Consider the following 24,394-nt stretch of genomic DNA (forward strand, 5'->3'; position numbering starts at 1 on the left):
AGCAATGAATGGAAACATCTATCGGCAAATTCTTGAGATGAACCTCCTGCCATCCACCAGGATGATGAAGGTGAGACGGGGCTGGACCTTTCAACAGGACAACGATCCGAAGCACACGGCAAAGTTGACTCTCGAATGGTTTAAAAAAAAAGAAAATCAATGTGTTAGAATGGCCCAGTCAATCACCTGACTTAAATCCGATCGAACATTTGTGGAAAGAACTAAAGATAAGGGTTCACCAGAGGGCACCAAAGAATATTCAGGATTTGAAGACAATCTGTGCGGAGGAATGGGCAAAAATCACACCTGAGCAGTGTGGGCGATTAGTTCATACATACAACAAGCGTCTGGAAGCAGTCATTGCAAACAAAGGCTTCTCCACAAAGTATTAAACGAGTCTCAGATAGTGTGTTCAATACTTTTTTCCTGTGTTATTGCACTTAATTCCACATAATCACTATTTATGGATTTGAATGTTGTGATTTCTTTTCATGTGTGGATTATTTGAGTTAATACCAGTGTCTGGAAGAAATGTCACATGAATTGCATCTTTGGAAATAAATGTAATGACAAAACAGTTAATGCGTTCAATACTTATTTCCCCCATTGTGTGTATATATATATATATATATATATATATATATATATATTAGGGCTGTCAAATGATTAAAATTTTAATCAGATTAATTACAGCTTCCAAATTAATTAATCATGATTAATCACAAATAATTGCAATTTCCAACTATGTCTGAAATATACCCTTTTTCCCTGTATTTAACACGTGATGTGTTTATTTAAAGGCTCCAAATAAAATAAATATTCAAAAGACATGCACACTATAACATAATGTGTGTGTGTGCAGTGCTCCCTCTGCAGTCCCTCTAAAGTTGGCTTTTGGCAGGAGTTACATTTTCAGGTCTGTAACAAATGTAGTAGCACAAGAAAAGTCAAACTAAGAGATACCACACTTTTTTTCTTGCACAATTAAACAGAGCATTCTTAGCCAGTGTTCCTTTTTGTGTGGAGAACAGAAAACTGCTTCAACTTTTTTTTAATCAAACAAGAAGAATCCATGGGGCCAGCGGCTTATCTCCCTCCATACTGCTTTCTTCTTGTTTTGATAAATGAATTGACGCCAGGCCTCCTCTGCCTCCTGTCTGCTGCCCGTCCAGCTTCACATGTCTGCGTGGGTGCGCGTTGGTCCGAGTGACGTAAAAATCGTCATGAATTCCTGTTCGCTCGGGTCCGCGCAGCAGACAAAACATGACGGTAAAAGTGAAAGTAGACGGAGCTCCAGCCTGATGGTTCCACTTAAAGGAGTCATATTATGCAAAATTCACTTTAAAAAGGAGTCTTTACAGTCACATTGCCTCCCAGAGCCTCTATATGATCCCCCAGAAGTGAAAAATTCAGTCACCTCCCTCAACTGTGCACTCCACTTTTAAAGGGACTTAAAGGTGTAATACAACATTTTGATTTCCGGGTGGATCACCTAAATAATTGGTGGGTCTGTTTGTCAATCATTCTGACGAGCTGCTTTCGTAAGGCGGTTCTCCGTGCTTGCGCCCAATCAGCTTCTCCCTTTTGCGCATGCACATTCAGAGTGTTTATGTAGCCGGTGAGCTTCTGAGCTCGTACTTACCGATGGCGAGTCTGACATAATGAAACTGTAGCTGTTTCGGAAAAAAAAGCTTTATTTATGAGCGAGGCGGATCGCAGAAACTGTACAGAGCCGTGCACGCCGGAGAAGAGGAGGTCGCGCTCGTACACTTCCGCGTTTTCTGGGAGAAGCAGGAGAGCCGGGCGGATGGTCTGGCGCATGCGCGTTGTTCAAAAAGTGAGTAACAGACGTGGGGCTTCGTCTTTTCGAGAAAATGTTGTATTCCACCTTTAAGTTGAAGCATTTCCTTAAAGAAATTAGCTACATTTCTCACTCTGAATTCACCTATGTGTACACTAAGGCACCAATACTTGTTTCAAATGTTTGGTAGATGTGTTAATGACATTTGATAAAGATTTTATGTTGCCAGAATTAACACAGTACTTAAACAAGCAAAAACAGCAGCACCAGATTTTCGTTTTTTGGGTATTCTCATAAAGACATTCCTGGCTGGTGACAAAGTTTGGACAAATATTCTGAGTAGAACTTTTAACCCAGCGTCTAGAAGGGTATTCTCTTTGAAAAAATGCATTGAACATGTAGATCCAGCGTAGTGGAGCGAAATTCACTTTCTAGGCACTTTTTCCATGGTCCCAATACAACCTAAAAAGGGAGTTTTTCCTTTCCACAGTCGCTTATGCTTGCTCATGTGGATCTGTTGGGTTTCTCTGTAAAAGTGTCTAGAAACGACCATGTTGTAATTGGCACTTTATTAATAAAAGCTGAATTGAATTGAATTGAATTGAATTATAATATCCTGTACCCACCCCCCTTTTTAGAAATTCAGTGACACTTCAGTGACACTTCAGTGACACTTTATCATCCATTCATTCTGCTGTATCCATTCACTCCGCTAAAACATATTGTACATATTATATTTCATACTGTATGTTATGTTATGTTATGTATATTGCATCGTATATTGCATATTGTATTGTATATATTGTATATATTATATGTTTCCTGTTATATTTTTAAGATTCAGGTTGTACATACAGTTAGATCTTCATTGACTTTAGCTTGTATTATCAGTCGTAGTATGATTTGCACTGTTACTTGTTAATTATTGCACCATTCATTACTTTTGCACCCTGCTGTGGGTTCTATGAGCCTATACACCTGTAAATTTCTCCACTGTGAGATTAATAAAGTCTTCTATTCTATTCTATTCCATTCTATTCTATTCTATTCTATTCTATTCTATTCTATTCTATTCTATTCTATTCTATTCTATATTTATTGCTAAATGTGCAAAATAACATCAAACAGCTGCTGTCTCTTCTGGATTTTAACATGTTCTTTTTTTATTTTCAGCTAAAAAAGTGCAAAATCAAAACTGAAAAACCTTCTGAACAAAAAAACCAACAAGGTTCGGTTTCTAAACTGAAAACACCACAGTCTGCAGCAGCAGACACAAATCAATGAACTAAACATGATATATCCGATATGGAAATGGCACAAACTGACATGTCTCTGGAAACCATGCTGCGCTGCTTTAATGTTCTGATTTACTTCTTCCCGTGCGCTCTATGACCAAACTGACTATTGGCCAATGAACTGCCGTAGCCTCCGAGGAACGGTCTTTTTTTGACCAATGAGATCAGAGTGATTCTGTGCTGTCGAGCCATCTCTGTCAGCTCATTGGTCACAGAACGTCAGAGAGCCGGTGAACAATTTACCGTAAGTTTTCATGAAAAAGCGCATGTTCCATTTCTCACGTGTTGACTCTCACAAAAATACAGAACAAAGTGTGTTCCTTTTCAGCTCAATACGGAACGCACACTTTTACGTCCAAATATGTAAGGATTCCGTTCTTCAAGGACCGGTTGGTAACTCTAGAGACACCTCCAAAGGTGGTCGAGAACAATCGAGCCAAGATCCTGTGGGACTTCCAGATTCAGACTGACCAGCAGGTGATGGCCAATCAACCTGACATAGTGGTGGTGGATAAAACAGCAGAAGACAGCTGTGGTGATAGATGTAGCAATCCCAAGTGATGGAACATCAGGAAAAAGGAGCAGAGAAGCTGGAGAAGTACCAAGAGCTGAGGGAAGAGATAGAGAGAGTGTGGGGCGTGAAGGCAACAGTGATACCAGTAGTGATCGGGACACTGGGAGCAGGAACCCCCAAGCTGGGAGGATGGTGAGAACACAGTTTTATATATATACATACATATCTATCTATCTATCTATCTATCTCTATACATATATATATATATATATATATATATATATATATATATATATATATATATATATATATATATATATATATATAGTAGATTTATGTTGTGTATAGAATTAGGTATTTTCTTCGGTAAGATTTCTATTATTATTCTTATCCATCTTCCACCACTTATCCGGGACCGGGTTGCAGGGGCAGCAGTCTCAGCAGAGATGCCAAGACTTCCTGTCCCCAGACTCTTCCTCCAGCTCCTCTGGGAGGATCCCAAGGCATTCCCAGGCCAGCCGAGAGACATAGTCTCTCCAGCGGGTCCTGGGTCTCCTCCCCCCTCTGGGCATGCCCGGAACTCCTCCCCAGGGAGGCGTCCAGGAGGCGTCCTAAAAAGGTGCCCGAGCCTCCTCAGCTGCTCCTCTCGATGTGGAGGAGAAGCGGCTCTACTCCCAGCTCCTCCCTGGTGACTGAGCTCCTCCCCCTGTCTCTAAGGGAGTCCAGCCTCCCTACGGAGGAAGCTCATTTCAGCCGCTTGTATCCGGGATCTTGTCCTTTCGGTCATGACCCAAAGTTCATGACCATAAGTGAGGGTGGGAACGTAGATTGACCGGTAAATCGAGAGCTTCGCCCTTCGGCTCAGCTCCCTCTTCACCACGACGGACCGATACAACGACTGATCACTGCAGCCGCTGCACCGATCCGCCTGTCAATCTCATCTCCATCTGTCCCTCACTCGTGAACAAGACCCCAAGATACTTAAACTCCTCCACCTGGACCAGAGTCTCTCCACCGACCTGGAGAGGGCAAGCCACCTTGTTCCGGTTGAGGACCATGGCCTCGGATTTGGAGGTGCTGATCCTCATCCCTGTCACTTCACACTCCGCTGCGAACCGCCCCAGTGCATGATGGTTCAGGTTCGATGAAGCCAACAGGACAACATCATCTGCAAAAAGCAGAGATGAAATCCTGTGGTCCCTGCACCGGACCCCCTCCGGTCCCTGGCTGCACCCAGAAATTCTGTCCATAAAGATTATAAACAGAAACAGTGACAAATGGCAGCCCTGCCGGAGTCCAACATGCACCGGGAACAGGTCCAACTTACTGCCGGCAATGCGGACCAGACTCCTACTCCGGTCCTACAGAGACCGGACGGCCCTTAACAAGGGGCCCCGGACTCCCGGAGCACCCCCCACAAGACACCACGAGGGACGCGGTCGAACGCCTTCTCCAAATCCACAAAACACATGTGTGTACTGGTTGGGCGAACTCCCACGAACCCTCGAGCACCCTATGGAGGGTCTAGAGCTGGTCCACTGTTCCACGACCAGGACGAAAACCGCATTGTTCCTCCTGGATCCGAGGTTCGACTATCGATCGAATCCTCCTCTCCAGGACCCTGGAATAGACTTTCCCAGGGAGGCTGAGGAGTGTGATCCCCTTATAGTTGGAGCACACCCTCCGATCCCCCTTTTTAAACAGGGGGGTCTGCCAATCCAGAGGCACCGTCCCCGACCGCCACGCGATGTTGCAGAGACACATTTAACTCTCTGTCTCCCATTCTCTCTCTCTCTCTCTCCAGATATATATATATATATATATATATATATATATTAGGGGTGTGCCATCTAAGGCACCTCACGATTCGATTCGATTACGATTCAGGGTGCTACGATTCGATTATTCAACGATTATCACGATATTAATGATAAAAGCGATTATCATGATTTTTTTTTTCCTTTTTTATTACCCCCTCACTTAGTGCCCACTTCATACTTTGAAACAATGTACAGCTGTTTCTCGGTATACATAAATCAAAGTAATCAAACAAATTCAAAAAAAGTATTTTTTATTGATGTCAAGTGGTTCATCAGCAACCATGGCATAAACTTTGTGCCTGTAGCTGTGGCCTCAAGAGCCAATACAACAAAAGGCTGCCCCTGTTGACAAAAGATCAACAGTTACCTCCCTTAAGTGCAAACAATAGCAGATATGTCATATATGCAGATATATGTTCAATTTGAATTTACGACTTGGCGTGCAGCATATCTAGACACCTACATCTAGATATCTATGTCTATATGTCTAGGCGGTAGTGTAACGTCAGCGGGAGCTACGGGAGCTGCAGTGTTGTTGTGTGCGTGTTTTTTCGACTGCCGATGCTAACGCATGTTTCTGATCCCTGCTCTTGGAATAAACATCGTCACGCTGCCAAACGCCTCTGGACTTCTTTCAGGCATATTACAGAGATAAATGTTTTGGTTGTTTTGTTTACCTCTGAACTGAAAGCTTTGTTTACGGCGCCGCGCCATGCGCAGTACGGCTCATTGTTTCCGGGGCGACATGAGGCTACACACGGTGCTTTTTGTTCCAGTGTAGCGTAAAATGGACGAATATCTATTGGATGAATATGTTGTGGACGAGAACTTTGAATGATTTTCTCTTTAGCAAAAGCAGCGTTGGCATTTAGCACTAGCTTTTAATCCAGAAGAATGAATCTCACACTCTGTTACTGTAGCTAAAGAGCTAGCTGTCGCCATATTGAGCTTTGGAGCGTGATGTCACAAAAAAGGGGCGGAGCCATTTTTAATGTTTATCCGCCATTTTGAAGGGGTACTACAAATGCGCTGCAGTGCAAACCCATTAGAAGTTGGAAAAGTAATGACAAAAATGGTTCGAAACTGCTGTGTTGCTGGTTGTAAGGCTCACTGGCATGACCGGAAGGGCAAAAAAATAGATAATGGGCTCTCTTTTTTTGGTTTTCCCGCTTGGAAGCACCGTATTATGTTACTAAAAGGCAGCGACTTGCCTGGATCGCTGCTGTTAGACGTGTGGATATAAAGTTCGATGTCATCCCAAGATATCTCTTGATATGTTCCACACATTTTCATTCTGGTAAGTTCTTGGTATTGGTAATGAATAAGTTACTCTGTCATAAATTACTCTGTCAGTTAAACAAGCTACGCTAAGACTAGCACATGGCTAATTAATTATTCTAAACAAAGCCCTCCTGCTGCCACTCCCCATCCTGGCAGTCGGACTGACATTTTAGTGAGTTTTTCCACAATCATAGCATCACCTCTCAGGTGGAGGTAAATCAGGAGGAGCTCTTTGGAAGAATTAAAACGGGAATTAAAGGAGAAAAGGGAAACGCTGTCTGGAGGAAGCTTGCAGCAGCGATGAACAGCGTCATCTGGACGAACGGACCGACTGAGGTCTGAACAGATTATAGATCCGTTAATTTAACCCTGATGTTACAAATAATGACGCTGACTCACGTTACACAGCTCAGAGTTTTATTGTTTCGTTTAATTATGTCTCAGAGCCAGACAGCGGCACCGTGGCCAGGTCTGCTCCCCACAGCGGGACGGTCCCACCGAGACACACCCAGCACCGGACCGGTCCCGAGCGGGACCCCGGACCGAACAGGACACAGGACCGAGTGGACCCGGGACTCAGGCCACCGAGGGCGGCGCGTGCCACCCGCTGTCGGTGCAGCTTAAATTAAAGAATAGAAGTCTTAATAAAATGTTTGACTAAACGTCCTCTGTCTGTATTTTATCTCCCTTTAGCTGATATGTTATTTTCTGGGCTGCTGGCTTCACACCACTGAGTAAATTAATAATTTGCTAAACTTTAGAGTTTATTTACATTTCAGTAGCGGTTCTTCAGGTCCTGTCCTCAGTCCAGCCAGTCCAGGCTCTGCTGGTTTCCACGTCGGCTCCTCTCGTGGCGCCGGCGCATCAAAAGTAACTCTATCTATCACCCAGTGCAATATTGTTTAAAACTGCCAAAATAAAGTCCCATCTTTTCGGGGCTAAACAGCAGTGGGTCTGAAGCTGCTCCGCAGCAGCGTGTGCGTCTTTGCGCACTGTTAAAACAGCTCCTCTCCGTGGCAGGATGGACTCAGCGAAGTTATTGAAAGTTAAAAATCCTTCATTAATACCACAAGAGGGGATATTATTAGATGTTCTGTAAGGGCATTATTTTATTTTTTATTCTTTCACTTTTTAATCTGCACTGATTATGTGCTGCTTCTGCTTTACAGCGTGTTTGAGATGTGCTTTTCACGCTCCGCCAGGTTTTTTTCTGCACTACACCGTAAATCCACACTGAGTCAAACTTGCGTACACGATGTCAGACCTGTCCTGAGATGTCGTAAGAACGAGGTATCTTAATTGTGCATCCGGACGCAATCGGTCGCGGTAGCAACTCTTTTCTTTTGCATTTTCAAGTGTTTTCTCTACCCCTTCAAAATGGCGCCGTCGTCCTATAATGCATTGCGCGGTGACGTCGGTTCCAAAGCTCAATGAACCGGTCCGTCACTATAGATGTCCGGGTGGTGCACAGGAACAATACTTTGGTTCTGCAAGTGGCGTCCGTGCTCCTGGCGTCTAGTTATTATGAAAAATAATCGATTTTAAATATTTATGAATCGTAATCGAATCATTATGTGTCGCATCACGATTAATCTAATAATCGATGTATCAGCACACCGCTAATATATATATATATATATATATATATATATATGTATATATATATGTATATGTACTATATATATGTATATGTGTGTGTATGTATATATATATATATATATATATATATATATATATATATATATATATAGCAGTGGCGGACCGTGCATTTCACACTAAGGCCTTCAGAACAGATCCGCCTGAACCAATCCACCTCTCAATAACTATTTTGTCTACAAAAAAAAATCTTATTATGCAGATATGCACATAAAGAGTTGTTGCACAGCAGATAGATACTTGTGCAGCCAGAATAAATGCCTTTGCTGAAGTGCACAAGTCTCCTACTACATCTGTGCACATACAATGAGCATCAACAACTTAATAAAACAGCAATATTATTTAGGAAAAAAGGAACATTTTACTCACCAAAATCCCGATTATTTGAAAACAAAATCCATCCTCCTTTCCTTCCTCAAAAAGAGTTCAACTGCTCTGTCATATAGATTATCCGTGCGTTTCAGTTCCATAAAGCCAGGGCTGAAAGTCCAGCTGCCCTGTGGGATTTCTGGCCTAAGTTTTATTTCTCTTCAGGTCTTCCTTCTTCTTCTTCTTTGGAATAATTGAGGTAGGCCACCAACAACTTAGGTGCATACCGCCCCCTACTGTATCTCTTGGTGAATGTAAATCAGAGGGCCTGGATCTGCTGTTGTTAGTGTAGCTAGCTAGAAGGCGCTGAGTCGCCAACTCGAAATCTGATTGGTTGAAGCAGCTGTCTGTTTGACGCTTCACTTTACTTCACTGCGCCATCAGGAACGGATAGCGAAGGCCTCGGGCAGATTTCTTTGACCCTAGCAACAGATGATGCCTGAAATCTGATTGGTTAAATGATTTAATATGAAAAAAACATGTCTGGAAGCAGCGTGACCACGGGAAAACTATGAAAGGAACTGGAACATACCATCTGGAATCATTTATTAATTATTTATGGACAAAATATAATTTACATCAGTCTGTAATTCAGGTACTTTTTAGGCCAGCAGAGAAGGCTTTGCAGGCCCTGACGGCCCACCACTGATATATATATATATTCTGTGTTGTCTTGTTAAAACTGCTGGATGATATGTTCTAGATATTTGCAATTGACTAAAGATGAAAATATCTGCAGAAATCCTGACTTTCTTTTTCCCCCGGCTTCTTTTAGGATTATATTAAATGGTGTGTGACCTGCAGGTATCTCTAGCAATGCTGTGAGCCCAGGCCATGATTATTTTGTGACGCTTCAAAACTCTGAAATGCTCCCTTGTGGAGAAATGAGTGATAATCAGTTAAAACTTTAGAAATCCATTTTAACCTCCCATCATGAATATTTAGTGTACAGTCTGAATCATATGCACACCACCTCAGATATTTTGTGCATCTCCAGTCCACATATCTTTTCAGCTCCCTGCCAGGATCTCAGGAGGGCCTCTAAAATCAAATCATTTGAAACCCTTAATTCACGCTGTAATTTACTGTCTGCTTGTAAGGCCCTTATTGGTCCGTTTACCATTGTGCTTTTTATTTCCTTCCATCCTGCAGGGTATGCTTGTGAGCAACGACAAACTGGAGGCCTAATCTGAGCTGGAAATACAGCCTGTATACAAGGAAGACCCAATCCCCCCTTTTCTTTACTTCTTTACGTCCGGTTTGAATGCACCATAAGAGTGCAAGGGAAACAAATGAACAAACAAACAAAAATGATTGTAGAGAAGGAAGAGAGAGCAAAGATATGACGATTCTTCGGAACCGACACTCAAAAGAGTGTCAGACGAGCAGCTTTTACACCCGAACAGAGAGAGAACAGAGAACTTTGGACTTTAGTTAGAGAACATAGCTGTTAGTTATTTGGGACGTGAAGCTGAGGATCCAGGTGTCAAATTACAAACAAGGGCATCAGGAGAGACCTAATCCAGATCCACAGCCATTCTCACTCTCTGGCAGTAGAGTCCTAATGTGTAGTATCAAGGCACCTTCCATGCGTGGTCTGCCCTCTGGTGGTGACATAAATATACAACTTTAGATTACGCCACAAAGACTATCAATCCAGGCCAGTTCTCACAAGGCCTTGTGAACAATCTGGAGAAATATCTTTCTCTTGAAGATGAGACAATCCTGGACCTCAGCATCCTTGATCGGAGTAAGTGGCCATCAAAGCCCAGAATCCACCATGGTGAAGAACAAGCTAAGCGACTGTGCAAGCGATTTAGCTTGTGCACAGACCAAGCACTGAATGGGATGCGGGACCTACTGGAAGAGCCCAGTAGTGAGCCCAAGGACCTGAAGCCACTCATGAACTGCATGAGAACATTTCCGGCCAGCGCAGCAGAGTGTGAGAGGAACTTTAGCCTTATGAACAATGTAAGCTCGGACAAGAGGGCCGTCCTCCTCATCTCAAATATAAAATATATCAGAGTTGATGATGACTAACATCAACAGCCCTCCGACGTCCATGTTCGATCCCAGAAAGGACCTGGTTGAAGAGTGCCTCTTCTGTCTGTGTTCCAGACAGTGCAAAAACCGGAGAAAACAAATTTGTCTGGAATATTCTGTAAGACTGAGTTGAGAGAGTGTGAGTGTTGAGCTGAGTACGTTTGTTCACTATTCATTGTTAAATATTATTGTCTTGTATCATTATTTTGTTGAATGTTTGAAATCAACACTTTTAAAATAAAGCATTTATTAAAGGTATAATACAACATTTTCTCGAAAAGACGAAGCCCCACGTCTGTTACTCACTTTTTGAACAACGCCATGCGCCAGACCATCCGCCCGGCTCTCCTGCTTCTCCCAGAAAACGCGGAAGTGTACGAGCGCGATCTCCTCTTCTCCGGCGTGCACGGCTCTGTACAGTTTCTGCGATCCGCCTCGCTCATAAATAAAGCTTTTTTTTCCCGAAACAGCTACAGTTTCATTATGTCAGACTCGCCATCGGTAAGTACGAGCTCAGAAGCTCACCGGCTACATAAACACTCTGAATGCGCAAAAGGGAGAAGCTGATTGGGCGCGAGCACGTAGAACCGCCTTACGAAAGCAGCTCGTCAGAATGATTGACAAACAGACCCACCAGTTATTTAGGTGATCCACCCGGAAATCAAAATGTTGTATTACACCTTTAAATGACAAAATTCAATATTTTTGGTGATATTATACTGTATATTTTAATAGCAGGTTTGCGAAAATAGTGATCAGCCATTCATTTCATTCAGTGATCATTTATTCAGTTTTACAACAGCTTTAATTTATCTGATTGCTTTTGATGTGTAGATGAGAATGATTTGTGTCTTTCATTTAAGGTGAAATATGAACAAGGATGTATTGTCAGCTGCAGCTTTGAAGGACTTAATTAAAAAGAAGTTCCAAAAATAACTGACACACCATTTTCCTCATGTTGAATATATTTTATATTTATGCAGGCTGCTTGTGTGACCTGTAAAACTACAAACGACTCCTGAACAAGTCAGGATAATTTTATAACAGTGAGCAAGTATTACTGATGGATTTTGGATGAAGTGAATAGTCATCTTGTATGTGACCATTGCTAAAACAGGGTGTTTTTCTGGACTACTTAACAAAAAGACGAAATTTTACAGTATAGCCACTTCTCCAGGGACCACTGCTACACACCCTCGGACCCTAAAGAGATGTTCGATTTCAGACCCCTGGTAAACACCGACTCCCCTCCTGGAATAAACCAGACGATGTCCCCTGTTGGTGTTGTGACCTTGCTTCGCGTTTTGTGAGCCTTACCGGCCGCCGTAGCTGTCAGTGTCGCTGTTTTTCCGGAGTCGATTGAAAGAAGATGCTGCTGCAGTCTGTGTAGCATCTCGACCACCGCGACCACCCGGACACCTGGAAGCATGGCTGCGACCGGAGGGGCCAGCCGGGGGTTCTACTTCAACACCGTGCTGTCTCTGGCCCGCTCTTTAGCCGCTCACCGACAGGCTCCCATCGAGAAGGTATCCTTAGCCTCCGGAGCTAACAGGCTAATGTCAGAGCCTTCGCTCCACACTTCACACACCTTAAATCCCCATTCTCATTCTGAAGACGGCACAGAGCGTCTCTGATTGAGCCGCTTTACAACATATCGTTCTCGTTGCGGGTTTTAATGCCGTGTTTGTAACTGACACTGAGGCTAGCTAGCGCAGGCTAGCTGTTTTTAGCATCCAGGCTAATTTTCTCATTAAGAGAGGTAGATCAGCTAAAATTGTGGCTCATTCATTCATTCATTCATTCATTCATCCGGTCATTTCCTCAGCCGCTTATCCTGTGAAGGGTCGCGGGTGCTGGAGCCAATCCCAGCTACCTATGGGCCAGGGCAGGATCCAACTGGACAGTTCTCCAGTCCATTACAGGGCCAACACACACACACACACACACACACACACACACACACACACACACACACACGAGCCCTGAGCCCATGCCGGGATTTGAACCCAGGACCTTGAAAGCGATCATGGTTGATTTAGATTTAGCTTGACTTCATGTCAATTTACTTTGCCACGTTTCTGGTAAAGTATCTGATGTGACTCAGTAACTACAGGTACACAAAATTATCCTTTTATGTTTCCTTATGTTGGGGACGCACTGATGGACAGACCCAGCTAAGGCATGACCCGGAGTCATGTTGTCTGCGAATACTGTCCCCCCGTCATGAAGGAGACATGACCCCCGCTGTGGTGGAGACGCAGCAGACTTTGAAGCTCTCTAGAACAAAGAGAGAAACTTCTTCCTCTCAGCAGGAGGCCACAACCATCTTGTTCCCCAGAACCTGAGATGGCTGCCCATCTCCTCCACCATGTGCTCAGAACAAAGAAACCTCATGTAATGGCCGCTTATCTGTCCTCACAGAACAAAGAAGCCAGATAAGGGTGCAATACCACTGCCAACCTCACGAGGGCGCTCGTGAGGCTCCTCCCCAGAGCAGAGGAGGGAGGACTCAGATCGCCTTCTGATTGGCTGAGCGACTGCCACTCAAAAGTTGAGATCCTGCCCTCCATCTTCAGAGTTCTAAAAGAATTTTATCCAGGAAGGACGCACAGCCGTCTCTCCAACGGATTATACCCGGTACCGAACGGACCCGCTGGCCGGGACTTTTGGGACCAGTTTCTCTTCACCGGTGAAGCCCCTTTTCCCAGCGGAGCAGAACGGCAGGGACTCCCCCGGAGCAGACCGAAGACACCAGCTGGACCACGGCTCAGAGCTCCTCCGTTCTCCTCCCCCTGCAAAACCCAACTGAGGACCCGGACAGAGGAACCGGGACCTCTTCCTCCACGTGGATCTTTCCAAGAGCCTGAGGTTCTGTTGGACGCAACAGAACCGGATCGGGATCAGAGCGACGGCTTTGATCTCCCCACCGAACACCTCATCAGCCACAGGACCCACAGCGGCGGAGAGCCGCTCGTTAAAGCCCCACCACACAAGGTTTGAGACCTGGGCAGGCTTTAGGCAGCTTAATTAGTGGTGATGATTCAATGCTTGTGTGTTTTTATTGTGAACCAGGACTGAAGCCGTTCATGATATATGCATTGTTGTTTCCTTTGTTTCCTTTCTTCATCTTTCTCCATCTCTCTCTCTCCTCGTGCGCTCCCGTGCGCACGTTCACGAGCACGCGCTTCCTCCTCACAGATCAGACCCGCAAGATGCCGGCTAGCCCTGCATCTGTGCGTGTGAGGTAGGAAGACAGGCTCATCTTCCTCCGCCTTGCCTCTTTACTAACCCGAGAGTAGGGAATTGAACCGCGCGGTAGACCTCGAGTCGAGAGCACGCACGCGCGCCGCTCGCACTCTCTCTCACTCCGCCCCTCCCCGCTACCCCTCCCGTGGTAGCCGGACAGGGACCGTCGCTCCGCTCTCACTCAGTTCGCGGAGCCCAGACCTGGGACCCAGAGAGACTCCCCCGCTCTCTCCCCCTCTCTCCCTCTCTCTCTCTCTCATCTACGCAAGCGTGGATCGCGGGGTCCACAGATGCGCCGCCCGTCGGGCGTTCCCTCATCCTCTCTCTCTCTCTCTCTACCGCGCATGCGGACACCCACGTGCAGACTCCTCAGCGATCCGGACATTCACGAACACCCGAGCGTGACCCGAGTCACGACTACTTCGTGAGTGACTCAGGATCGACTCCTGTCGCTTCGGGTGGCCGCTCCGCCACACACACACACACCCACGCTCACGCCCACAATCACACACACCTCCTCTTCCTCCAGGAAGAAGGACCACACAGCCGACCCCATCGGGCCACGCTCCGAACGGGTTAACGCCCCTTCCTGTGCGTCTCCGGACGCTCACACGCACGCACGCACACACACACACACACACACACACACGACTTGCAAGTTTGAATGTTTTGTTTTGTTGATCATGTGTTAATTAGTAATAGACATTGTTAATAAACGCTCATTAACTGAACTGAACGATTCATGCTTCTTTTTGGATGTCTTGTGACAAATGCCCATGGTTGGACAGTCTATGCTCGATCTCACACCTTCTCTGATAATTTAACGGTTGTTTATCCAAAGATTAACATCCATCTTAAATTATCTTTCCATCTTTGAGACTGAAAATTGGTAATGAATGTTCCTCTGACGAGGTGGTGCCCCGGAATTATTAATTAAATAACCCACAGGTTCATTTAACGCATAATTCACAACTTCCCTCAGCTCATTTTCTGTAATTTACCCATTTCCAGTAATTGGTAATTTGCGGCATTATTGATTAATTAATAACACCTTGTTAATCAATAAGTTAATGGTTAAATCACTCTGTGGTCTACTCCATTCCCAAATAGCTGATTATTTAACATTATTAACGAATAAATAACCATTTATTCTGATTAATAATAATTGATGTTGGGTTAAATTACTTGGTGCTTCACTTTAAACAGTTTATTATGCCATAATTGATTGTTATTGGTGATCCACTGTTAATGACCTGCAAGTATTAATTGGTAAATCAAAATTTACCCAAATTAATAAGTAACTAAATTACCTAAAGTAATCCATTACTCTCAGTAATCAATACTTTAGTAATTTATTCCCAATTACCAATCGTAAACCCCAACATATTGGTGCGGCCCGTGTGAGGCTGTTTTAAACCAGGCTTTGTCACAAAACTCCCAAAACCTGAATTGTTCCTTTGTTGTTTTTCGTTGCTGTTAACTTTATTCTGGCAGAATTTGGTTTTTCAGAGAACGTGTTACAACATTGCCGAACAAAGTCAGTTGTGGTTGTGAAGTGGTATAGAGAGTGGTTTTTCTTGTTAAATTTGCATCGCATGCATTTTTAACTCTTCTTGGAAAGCAACAGTCAAGTTATTGCTCACCAGGTTTTGTTAGACTCGTCTTACTAACCTGATTAGGCTGCAATCGAGCAATTAACATAACCTCGTAGGTTTGTAAGTCACAGGTACGGCTCACCTGTGCACTTTAACACGTGTTCACAAGCAAGCTCATCTGATATTGAGTGTAAGCCTCTATTATCATGGATAATCAGAGCATTCAGACATCAGGAGCAGCAGAGGCGCTGCGGACGCCTCCAGAGCCAGCCCTGCATGGCACAGCAGCGGCGGTGCTCTCATGCCTCTCCGTGCCAGAGAGAAGACGCTTCAATGACTTCAGCATTGAAGAGTGCGACGCAGAAATCCGGAGACTGGCTGACAAGCTCACCCAGCCGGACGGCATCCAGCCGAGCGTCATTACAAGCACTTTAAACGAACTTACGCTACTCTGCCAGCGTAAAGCCGAGCTCCAAGCTCAGAAAGCCCAAGTGCATCTGTCTCAGCTGCAACGTCAAAACGATCAGCTGACCTGTGACGTCACGGACCCACAGGACCTGGCCCAGCCGGGCCAGAACCATCTTGTGGAGCTCCCAGAGTCACATAGCCCTCCTCCACCACCAGAGGAGAAATATACCGCAGGTTTTTCAGAAACATCACCCGAGGTCGTCGACCTCCCATCCGCTGACAGGACCGAGCACCCGGTCCAGCCACAGCTCAGCGCTCCTCGGGAGGGAGGAGCAGACCTGCGATGTGATCTTCAACCTGTCCAGTCAGATGGACAGCCCGACCCCAACCGGGGTCATCTTGAAGCAACCCGATCAGGGAGGCTCGACATCGTCTGCCAGCCGAGTGTCATAGCATGGATGCAGACCGCATATTACCATGAGGTAAGTGATTCTGCTCCACATCACCATCATGCTTCCTCCCCCGCTTCTTACACTGAGGTCTCTCAGTTTCCACCTCCAGCCGGTCCCCTTCCATCTGGGTCCCGCCGCTTCGGCGTGCATCTTGGCGTTCCCGCCACTCCTTCACTGCAGGCCCGCCGCGGTGCCAGCAGCTTTGGACCCCCAGCTACTGTGGAGTCCATCCACCCCAGTAGCCTCCACTTCCACCGGCCTAGAGATCCTCGGTTGTATCCGCACCGAGATCGGTCAGAGTTAGACCCAGCAGACTCTGACAGCTTCAGCTCTCCCAGGGGGCGTGGTCCGAGCACCCGCCAGTCAGGATCCCTGGTGAGAGACATTGATCGCTTCGACCCCAGTCGCTCGGAGGTTAGTATAGAGGACTACCTCCGAGAGGTCGAGCGGTTCTTCCTGGACTCTCCCTCCGCTTCCAATCATGAAAAGCTGAAGCTTTTCTGGAAGAAAAAGTCCAGAAGCATCCATGTGTGCATGGAATCACTTCCACCCTCCATCAGAGACCGACACCCTGACTTCCATCAGGCTCTCAGTGAAGTGTACCATGACCCCGCCTCCGCAATGCCTGGTCCCCGCGTGATTTCTCATAAGAAGTCTGAACCTCCAGGGGAGGACTACAGACGCCTGAGAGATAGCCGCACAGAACCAGAGCTGGAGGATGATCATGCACCCTGGTCCATGTTTGTTGATAACCCACACGGCCGTGTGAGGTTCAATGTCGCTCTGTTTTCCAGGACCGCCGGACACACCATGACAGAACTCCGCAGACGTGCGCAGTTGGTGTGGGAGCAGCGTCAACGCCATACCGGCACAAAGCCTGTAGGTGGCGCCAGAGTCCATGGAATCCAGGCGACAGGCGGCACAAACCAGCGATCTGAAGGTCATGAGTTCCCTCCCCCTAAAGCGGTTGGCATAGGGCGGTCTAATACACACCCACCGCCTCGACACCAGGGTAAACAACCAGGTCAAATGGGTGAGAAACTGGGTCCGCAGAACCCTCAACACAAAGTGGGGTCAGACCCAAGCCACACATGGAGAGGTGAGTCTGTAAAGAACCAAGGGCTCCCCCTAGGGGACGACCTGAGAACAGAGCTGCAGCAGTGGATGAAAACCTGCACTCAAGCAGCCATACAGGGCCTGGACCTGACCTCCCGGAGGGGGGTGCAGGACCACCAGCCCCTCCTCGCCTGACTAGGCCGAGACTCCCTCCCTGCCGCTCACAGGGCTCCCCCTGTGGGTTGGGGAAGGGAGTTCGGTAAGTCAAAGAGGGGGGCCGAGACCACCGATCTCCAGCCCTCATACTTACCGTTCCTGACTTTCCTGAGCCGTTTTGAGCGCAAAGATCATCTCAAGCGCATTTGCACCACCGCAGTGGTAGAGGTGTGTGTCATCACTCTTGCCCTGCTTCATTCTGGGTCTGAAACAACTTCCATGTGTTCAGTGACTTTCGCAGTGGCCTGGAGAACCCTGCTCTCTCTTGGTAAACCATCTCATGCGGCAGCCTGCAGTGTTAGCATCACCAGCTACACTCAGGATTCTTCACCCACAACACCATCGGTCTGGGTGAACATCACGTTCCAAGAGACATCATTGGTGCATCCCACCAACGTCACCACACTGAACACAGAACCACGAGTCATCGGCCACGACCTCCTCGACCGACCAGCGCCGCTGATCGATCACCATCTTGGGCACCCGCGAGCCCAAATCAGCGATCCGATTCCATCTGGTCCAGAAATGGACCAGGCCGCTTCCAACAGCAGAGTCGCTGTCACCGAGTCCCGAGGTCCGGCACCGATGCTCATGCCGCTCCCAGAATCCAGCTTGCAGAGACCGCTGACTACACCTCCTTTCGGTCACCAGCAACCACATGCTGGAATCCAAAACCGCTTTCAGGATCACCCGTCTCTCTTATGCTCACTAAAACGTGTGAGCTCTCCTTTGTACAGCCTCCACGCCGTGGTAGGAGTACATTTAAATGGAACCTCGGTTCCCGAGACACTCTTGGACCTCTGGTCCAAGAAATCCGCCATCGACGTGGACCTGCTGAAACTCTCGTGCCCGCACGATGCGCCTCCCAAGCAGGTGCAACCCAGTCAGCACCGACTCTCAGCAGGCTCCACCCAGACCTCCATTAAGGCCATCGGCGTATGCGTTCTGTCCGTGCGCGCCGGACAGAAAGAAGCCATGCACTGTATGAGCATAAATTATGGTCTACGTCCCCCTGGTCTCACCAGGGTGGACCTCCTTCTCAGGCTTGGGAACCAACTGCATGCTGTGAACCAAGATCTGTGGTCGCCACCGAGCACTGACCCGCAGCAGCTGACGGCGGAGCCAGAAGAGCTGGCATCTGGCCAAACCAGCCCGCAGGCGCGTCATGTGGCCCGCGACACAGAAGTCACAGCCCCGGCAAGACCAGCAGGGGTCCCCATTCACCTGACACTCCTTCAGGGGCAGAAAATGCCTGATCCACAGGCCCTTCTCCAATCATTGCCCCGCTTTCGTCACCTTCATCTAATGATCTGTGGCACACCTCTTCTTGAGCTGAACCGTCGTTCAGCCTACCTGCTAGTCCAGAATCCAACACAGATTGTGATTCAAGTGACTGCACGGCAACCACCGAGGGTGCCAACCGACAGTTCGTTCCACCATTTTGAGCCACTGGTCCCAGCCATCGGCGACCAATCCCTGTCCTTAAACAGGGACGGCGTGCTCAGTGACGCTTCTTTTACAGTACCGACCAGGGTGATCACAGTTAGCCGCCATAACGCCGTCGAGCAGGAGGCAGTTTGTGATGCAACCCCGGGTACGACAGGTGACATGATCGTGTACACCCTGGCATTCCAGCCAGGAGACACAAGTACACCCGGTGAACCGGTTGAGCATGCGCTCGGAAAGCCTTGCTCCGGTTCCCAGCCAGCGATCGAGCGACGGCTTGCAGAAGCGGATGTTCTCGCAGCTCGGAACTGGAGAAACGCACTCAGAGGTGTTTTCCGCGATCTTCAAGCGACCCTCGCCCGGGACTCGCATAACGGTGGGGTCACTGACCTCCTCCCGGTGCCTGTTCCCACTGACACTGGTCCGCCACCGTCCTTTGCACGGCAGTTCAGAGTTCGGTCGGCTGCCTACGAGTCAGCGCAGAGGATCCTTGACCGATCGCCGGAGGAGAACCTCAACCAAGAGTGCAGCTCAACCCACAATTCACCAATCTGGCCAGCGTTAAAACCCAAGGGTAAATGGCGGCCCACCATGGCGGTGGACCCCGCTGACCAGTACAGACTCGGCTTTTCCTTCGGCAACCTCCAGCACGCCTGGAACCGGTGCCCATTCGGCTACTTGAACCCACCATCGGAGTTCACTATCTTTCCCCATAAAGCCATGAGCGACGCTGCCGTCGGCAGCAGCCTCATCTCTGTGGGTGACTTCCTCATGAGGAGCTACTCCTCTGAGGACCATTCAGCCGAAACCGAACGCGTCTTGAGCCAGCTCCTGGCTCACTTTTCGAACAGCCATGTTGCCTCAGGAATGATGGCACTTAAAGGCTATGACACCGAGGTCGTGTACGCTCAGAACCAGAAAATGGCCGCAGGCCGAAGCCTGGTTGAGCGTCAGCATTGTGACTGTACAGAACAGTCTAACATCAAACCTCTCCTTGTCATGACTCAGACCCTCTCTTCCCCTCATCATCACCATGATGAGGACGTCTGTCAGGGTCTTCCCCGAGTCTATGTCAACGGCTGCTCATTCCACCATGACAGCCAGCTTAGGGCCGGTGTGGGTATTGTTTGGATTGGTCAAAACGGTGACCTGCCAAGTCATTTCCAGCTGAGCCTTAAGACCAGTCAGTACGCTGAAACGCCAGCGGTGCTCACAGCACTGCAACAGGCAGCGAAACTGTCCACCAAACAACTGGTGTTTTGTTCCACCGTGAACTATGCCCACCATAGTTCCACCTCGCACCTCCCCACCGGGACGGCGAACGGCATGAGAAATGCCTGGAACAAAGACGTCAAACAGTCAAAACTGTTTTCAACATGCAACCAGCTTGTGACCGACAAAGGAATGGTAGTGGACCCTGAGAGGGTCAAAGGTCATTCCCATGTCACAGGTCCGGACAAAGCTGGAGATGATGAGGCAGAACACCTAGCCAAGCTGGGAGTAAAACAGGGAACACGCTGGGAATTCCAGCATGAGTGGCTCCCTGCTCCGCAGTCGTGTGTGGTCAACGCCGTCACCCGCCGTCAGGCCAGGGTAACACCAGGGGGCGCCAACGCGCAGACCCTCCACCGGGGACGGAACCCGGGTGACGACGACCTGATCACGACGCAGGAGCGGGACCCTGTGCTCGAACTCCTCCGACGGCGTCTGGAGGACACATCTACAGATGGAGTCCCACATGTCCCGCCGGACGGGCCAAGTCAACTACAGACCTTCACCCGTGATCTGTCACACCTGACACGGGAGGGGGGCCTGTTAGTTCACACCAACGGCCAGGGACCCGCCCAGCGGGCGGTCCAAACCAATCACCGAGGTGCCATGTTAGCTCACGCGCATGGCTCCCCGGTGGGAAGCCGCCATGGCTCCCGCACAACCCTCCAAACTCCCCAGCAGGTGGCATACCGGCCCACAATGGCCCACAACATCAAGCTTTACGCCCAAAGCCGCCTCATCCGATGTCAATTTCAACCCTCGCGACCACGGAACCGAACTCCACTCCTAAGGAGGGGGGTTATCTTACGGTGGTCTCATCCGCAAGTTGACTGGATCGGGCCCGGCCCCAGATCCTCCAGAGGTAAAAACTACCTCCTCACCGTCACTTGCTCCTCCACCAAGCGGGTTGAAAGCCTTCCAGCGCCCAGTGACGCAACCATCACAACCGCGGCCCTGTTCCTGAACCACCGGTTCAGATGCTGGGGCCTCCCTCCGTCTGGGAACACAGACAGAGGCACACATTCCGCGTCACAGGTCATGACACCCCGATACGACATCTGGGGGGTGGAAGTAAGCTTCCACCTATCATACCACACTCAGTCATCTCGTCAGGCTGAAAGAACCAACCCAACCATTACCAGCAGGCCCAGAGAGCATGCTGGTAGAAGTGGTAAAGACCAGGACGTGAAACTCCCCCTGGTGCTGATGACCAGCCGGTCTACACCGCACCACTCCACCGGAGTCACTCCCCTCGAACTGATGACTGACACAGAAATGACATCTCACTTGCACATCCTGCACCACCCTGAAGGTGTCAGTGTGGCCACCGCCCACATTGCACATCAAAACGCGGCCAATTTGCGTAAACACATCCAAACCACCTTCTCATGGGCCCAAGGAGACTTGGAGGCCGGCGTTCCAGGGGCGAAGGCCGACTCGGATCGCGTGGTATCCCGCAGAGAGCACCAGGTGGCCGGCCAAGTGTTTCACGTCAGACAGGCCCAGCCAGCAGGAACCTCCAAAACGTTCCTCCCCGGGTGGTCAGGACCATTTGAGACCGTGGGGAAACTGTCGCCAGCGGCTGACCGGATCAGAATCCTGAAGCCCAGACAGCCCCCAGGATACAAATGGGTCCACACAAACCAGATCAAACTCGTCAAACCATTCACTCCTCGGGTACCGGAGGTCAGCTCCCCGCCTGGCGAGGGGGGAGGACCTCTAACCCGGGTAGAGTAATGAGGTCACTAGCAGGGTCCAGTAGACTGCCATGTTCAACTAACATCATGCATGCACGAGTCCTGCCCACGTCATCCACCTGACCTAGTGACTAATGATGAGGTTCGAGTAACCGTTCAGGGTCCATAGTCGCTGTAAACTTACACTTTGCTTCAATAATACCTTGCATGCCTGAAAGACTGTGAAGTACCGTTAAGAACAACCTGCGTGAGTAGTCAGAAATCAGAGGCTTCCCCCGTTAGCAGCCTCAGGATAGGTGAAACACCACCGTACTTAGCATACTAACCCCGGGTGAGCAGATTTCCAGAACTAACACCGCCACGGTTATACAACGTTCACAGGTGCCTCTGACAGAGTCTCGGCGGTGCTATCCCGTTCTCTGTTAGCCAACAGAGCCAAGAGTTGGGTTTTACACAAAACCTAATTAGCATAAAGCAGAAAGTGTAATGTCTAAGCCCGTACTGAATGTTGGATTTGGGAGGGTGACACACACATACACTTCCAAACACACCACCAACACTCACTCACCATCACGGCCGTGGTTCCCGCACCGCGTATACCATCCAAATTTACAGACCAGACTGTAGCCCTGATTCTGATACCACCGTGCGTCGTAAGGCAATGCGCATACCAACCGCGGGTTATTCCTACTCCCCCCGGGGGACGGAAATAACCTACTAACCTTGGTCTAACAACCAGCTTCCTTTCTTGCTCTTTTCTTTGCTCTACACCTTCACTCTTCCATTTTGAACATGTGATTCAACTGTCTGAAATGAAGCGAGTATGTGTATGTAGCCAGTTAGAACAAGAACTGAGAGCCCTGCCCAGGTTCCCCCTCTGCCTTACCGCCCAGGTGCTCACCTCTCAACCTTGAACTGTTTGAACATGAACTGTCTCAACATGAACTGTTTGAACTCTGGACTGTTTATGGACATTATGCTTCACAGAATCTGTGGATTATTCGTCCCGTACGTTGTTCCAAAGACTGTGAACCGAATCCCACTCTTCGGACCAAAGGGGGGATGTTGGGGACGCACTGATGGACAGACCCAGCTAAGGCATGACCCGGAGTCATGTTGTCTGCGAATACTGTCCCCCCGTCATGAAGGAGACATGACCCCCGCTGTGGTGGAGACGCAGCAGACTTTGAAGCTCTCTAGAACAAAGAGAGAAACTTCTTCCTCTCAGCAGGAGGCCACAACCATCTTGTTCCCCAGAACCTGAGATGGCTGCCCATCTCCTCCACCATGTGCTCAGAACAAAGAAACCTCATGTAATGGCCGCTTATCTGTCCTCACAGAACAAAGAAGCCAGATAAGGGTGCAATACCACTGCCAACCTCACGAGGGCGCTCGTGAGGCTCCTCCCCAGAGCAGAGGAGGGAGGACTCAGATCGCCTTCTGATTGGCTGAGCGACTGCCACTCAAAAGTTGAGATCCTGCCCTCCATCTTCAGAGTTCTAAAAGAATTTTATCCAGGAAGGACGCACAGCCGTCTCTCCAACGGATTATACCCGGTACCGAACGGACCCGCTGGCCGGGACTTTTGGGACCAGTTTCTCTTCACCGGTGAAGCCCCTTTTCCCAGCGGAGCAGAACGGCAGGGACTCCCCCGGAGCAGACCGAAGACACCAGCTGGACCACGGCTCAGAGCTCCTCCGTTCTCCTCCCCCTGCAAAACCCAACTGAGGACCCGGACAGAGGAACCGGGACCTCTTCCTCCACGTGGATCTTTCCAAGAGCCTGAGGTTCTGTTGGACGCAACAGAACCGGATCGGGATCAGAGCGACGGCTTTGATCTCCCCACCGAACACCTCATCAGCCACAGGACCCACAGCGGCGGAGAGCCGCTCGTTAAAGCCCCACCACACAAGGTTTGAGACCTGGGCAGGCTTTAGGCAGCTTAATTAGTGGTGATGATTCAATGCTTGTGTGTTTTTATTGTGAACCAGGACTGAAGCCGTTCATGATATATGCATTGTTGTTTCCTTTGTTTCCTTTCTTCATCTTTCTCCATCTCTCTCTCTCCTCGTGCGCTCCCGTGCGCACGTTCACGAGCACGCGCTTCCTCCTCACAGATCAGACCCGCAAGATGCCGGCTAGCCCTGCATCTGTGCGTGTGAGGTAGGAAGACAGGCTCATCTTCCTCCGCCTTTCCTCTTTACTAACCCGAGAGTAGGGAATTGAA

The 24,394-nt window shown here is 48.5% G+C and overlaps 1 protein-coding gene across 4 annotated transcripts in view; it reads left to right on the forward strand.

Moving 5' to 3' along the window:
* Window positions 1–12,136: 12,136 nt before the first annotated feature.
* The window catches only part of pi4kaa (phosphatidylinositol 4-kinase, catalytic, alpha a), a 103,009-nt gene continuing 90,751 nt past the window's right edge, over window positions 12,137–24,394 (forward strand). For 3 of the 4 annotated variants that reach the window (XM_030084472.1, XM_030084474.1, XM_030084475.1), the window contains exon 1: window positions 12,137–12,305. In XM_030084472.1, the coding sequence (XP_029940332.1) occupies window positions 12,207–12,305 (99 nt within the window). In that variant the 5' untranslated portion in view covers window positions 12,137–12,206. The remainder of the gene's footprint in view (window positions 12,306–24,394) is intronic. The other variant, XM_030084473.1, reaches the window with a different exon arrangement.

This window comes from Salarias fasciatus (assembly GCF_902148845.1).
Source record: "Salarias fasciatus chromosome 7 unlocalized genomic scaffold, fSalaFa1.1 super_scaffold_4, whole genome shotgun sequence".
In the NCBI taxonomy this organism is placed as follows: Eukaryota; Metazoa; Chordata; class Actinopteri; order Blenniiformes; family Blenniidae; genus Salarias; species Salarias fasciatus.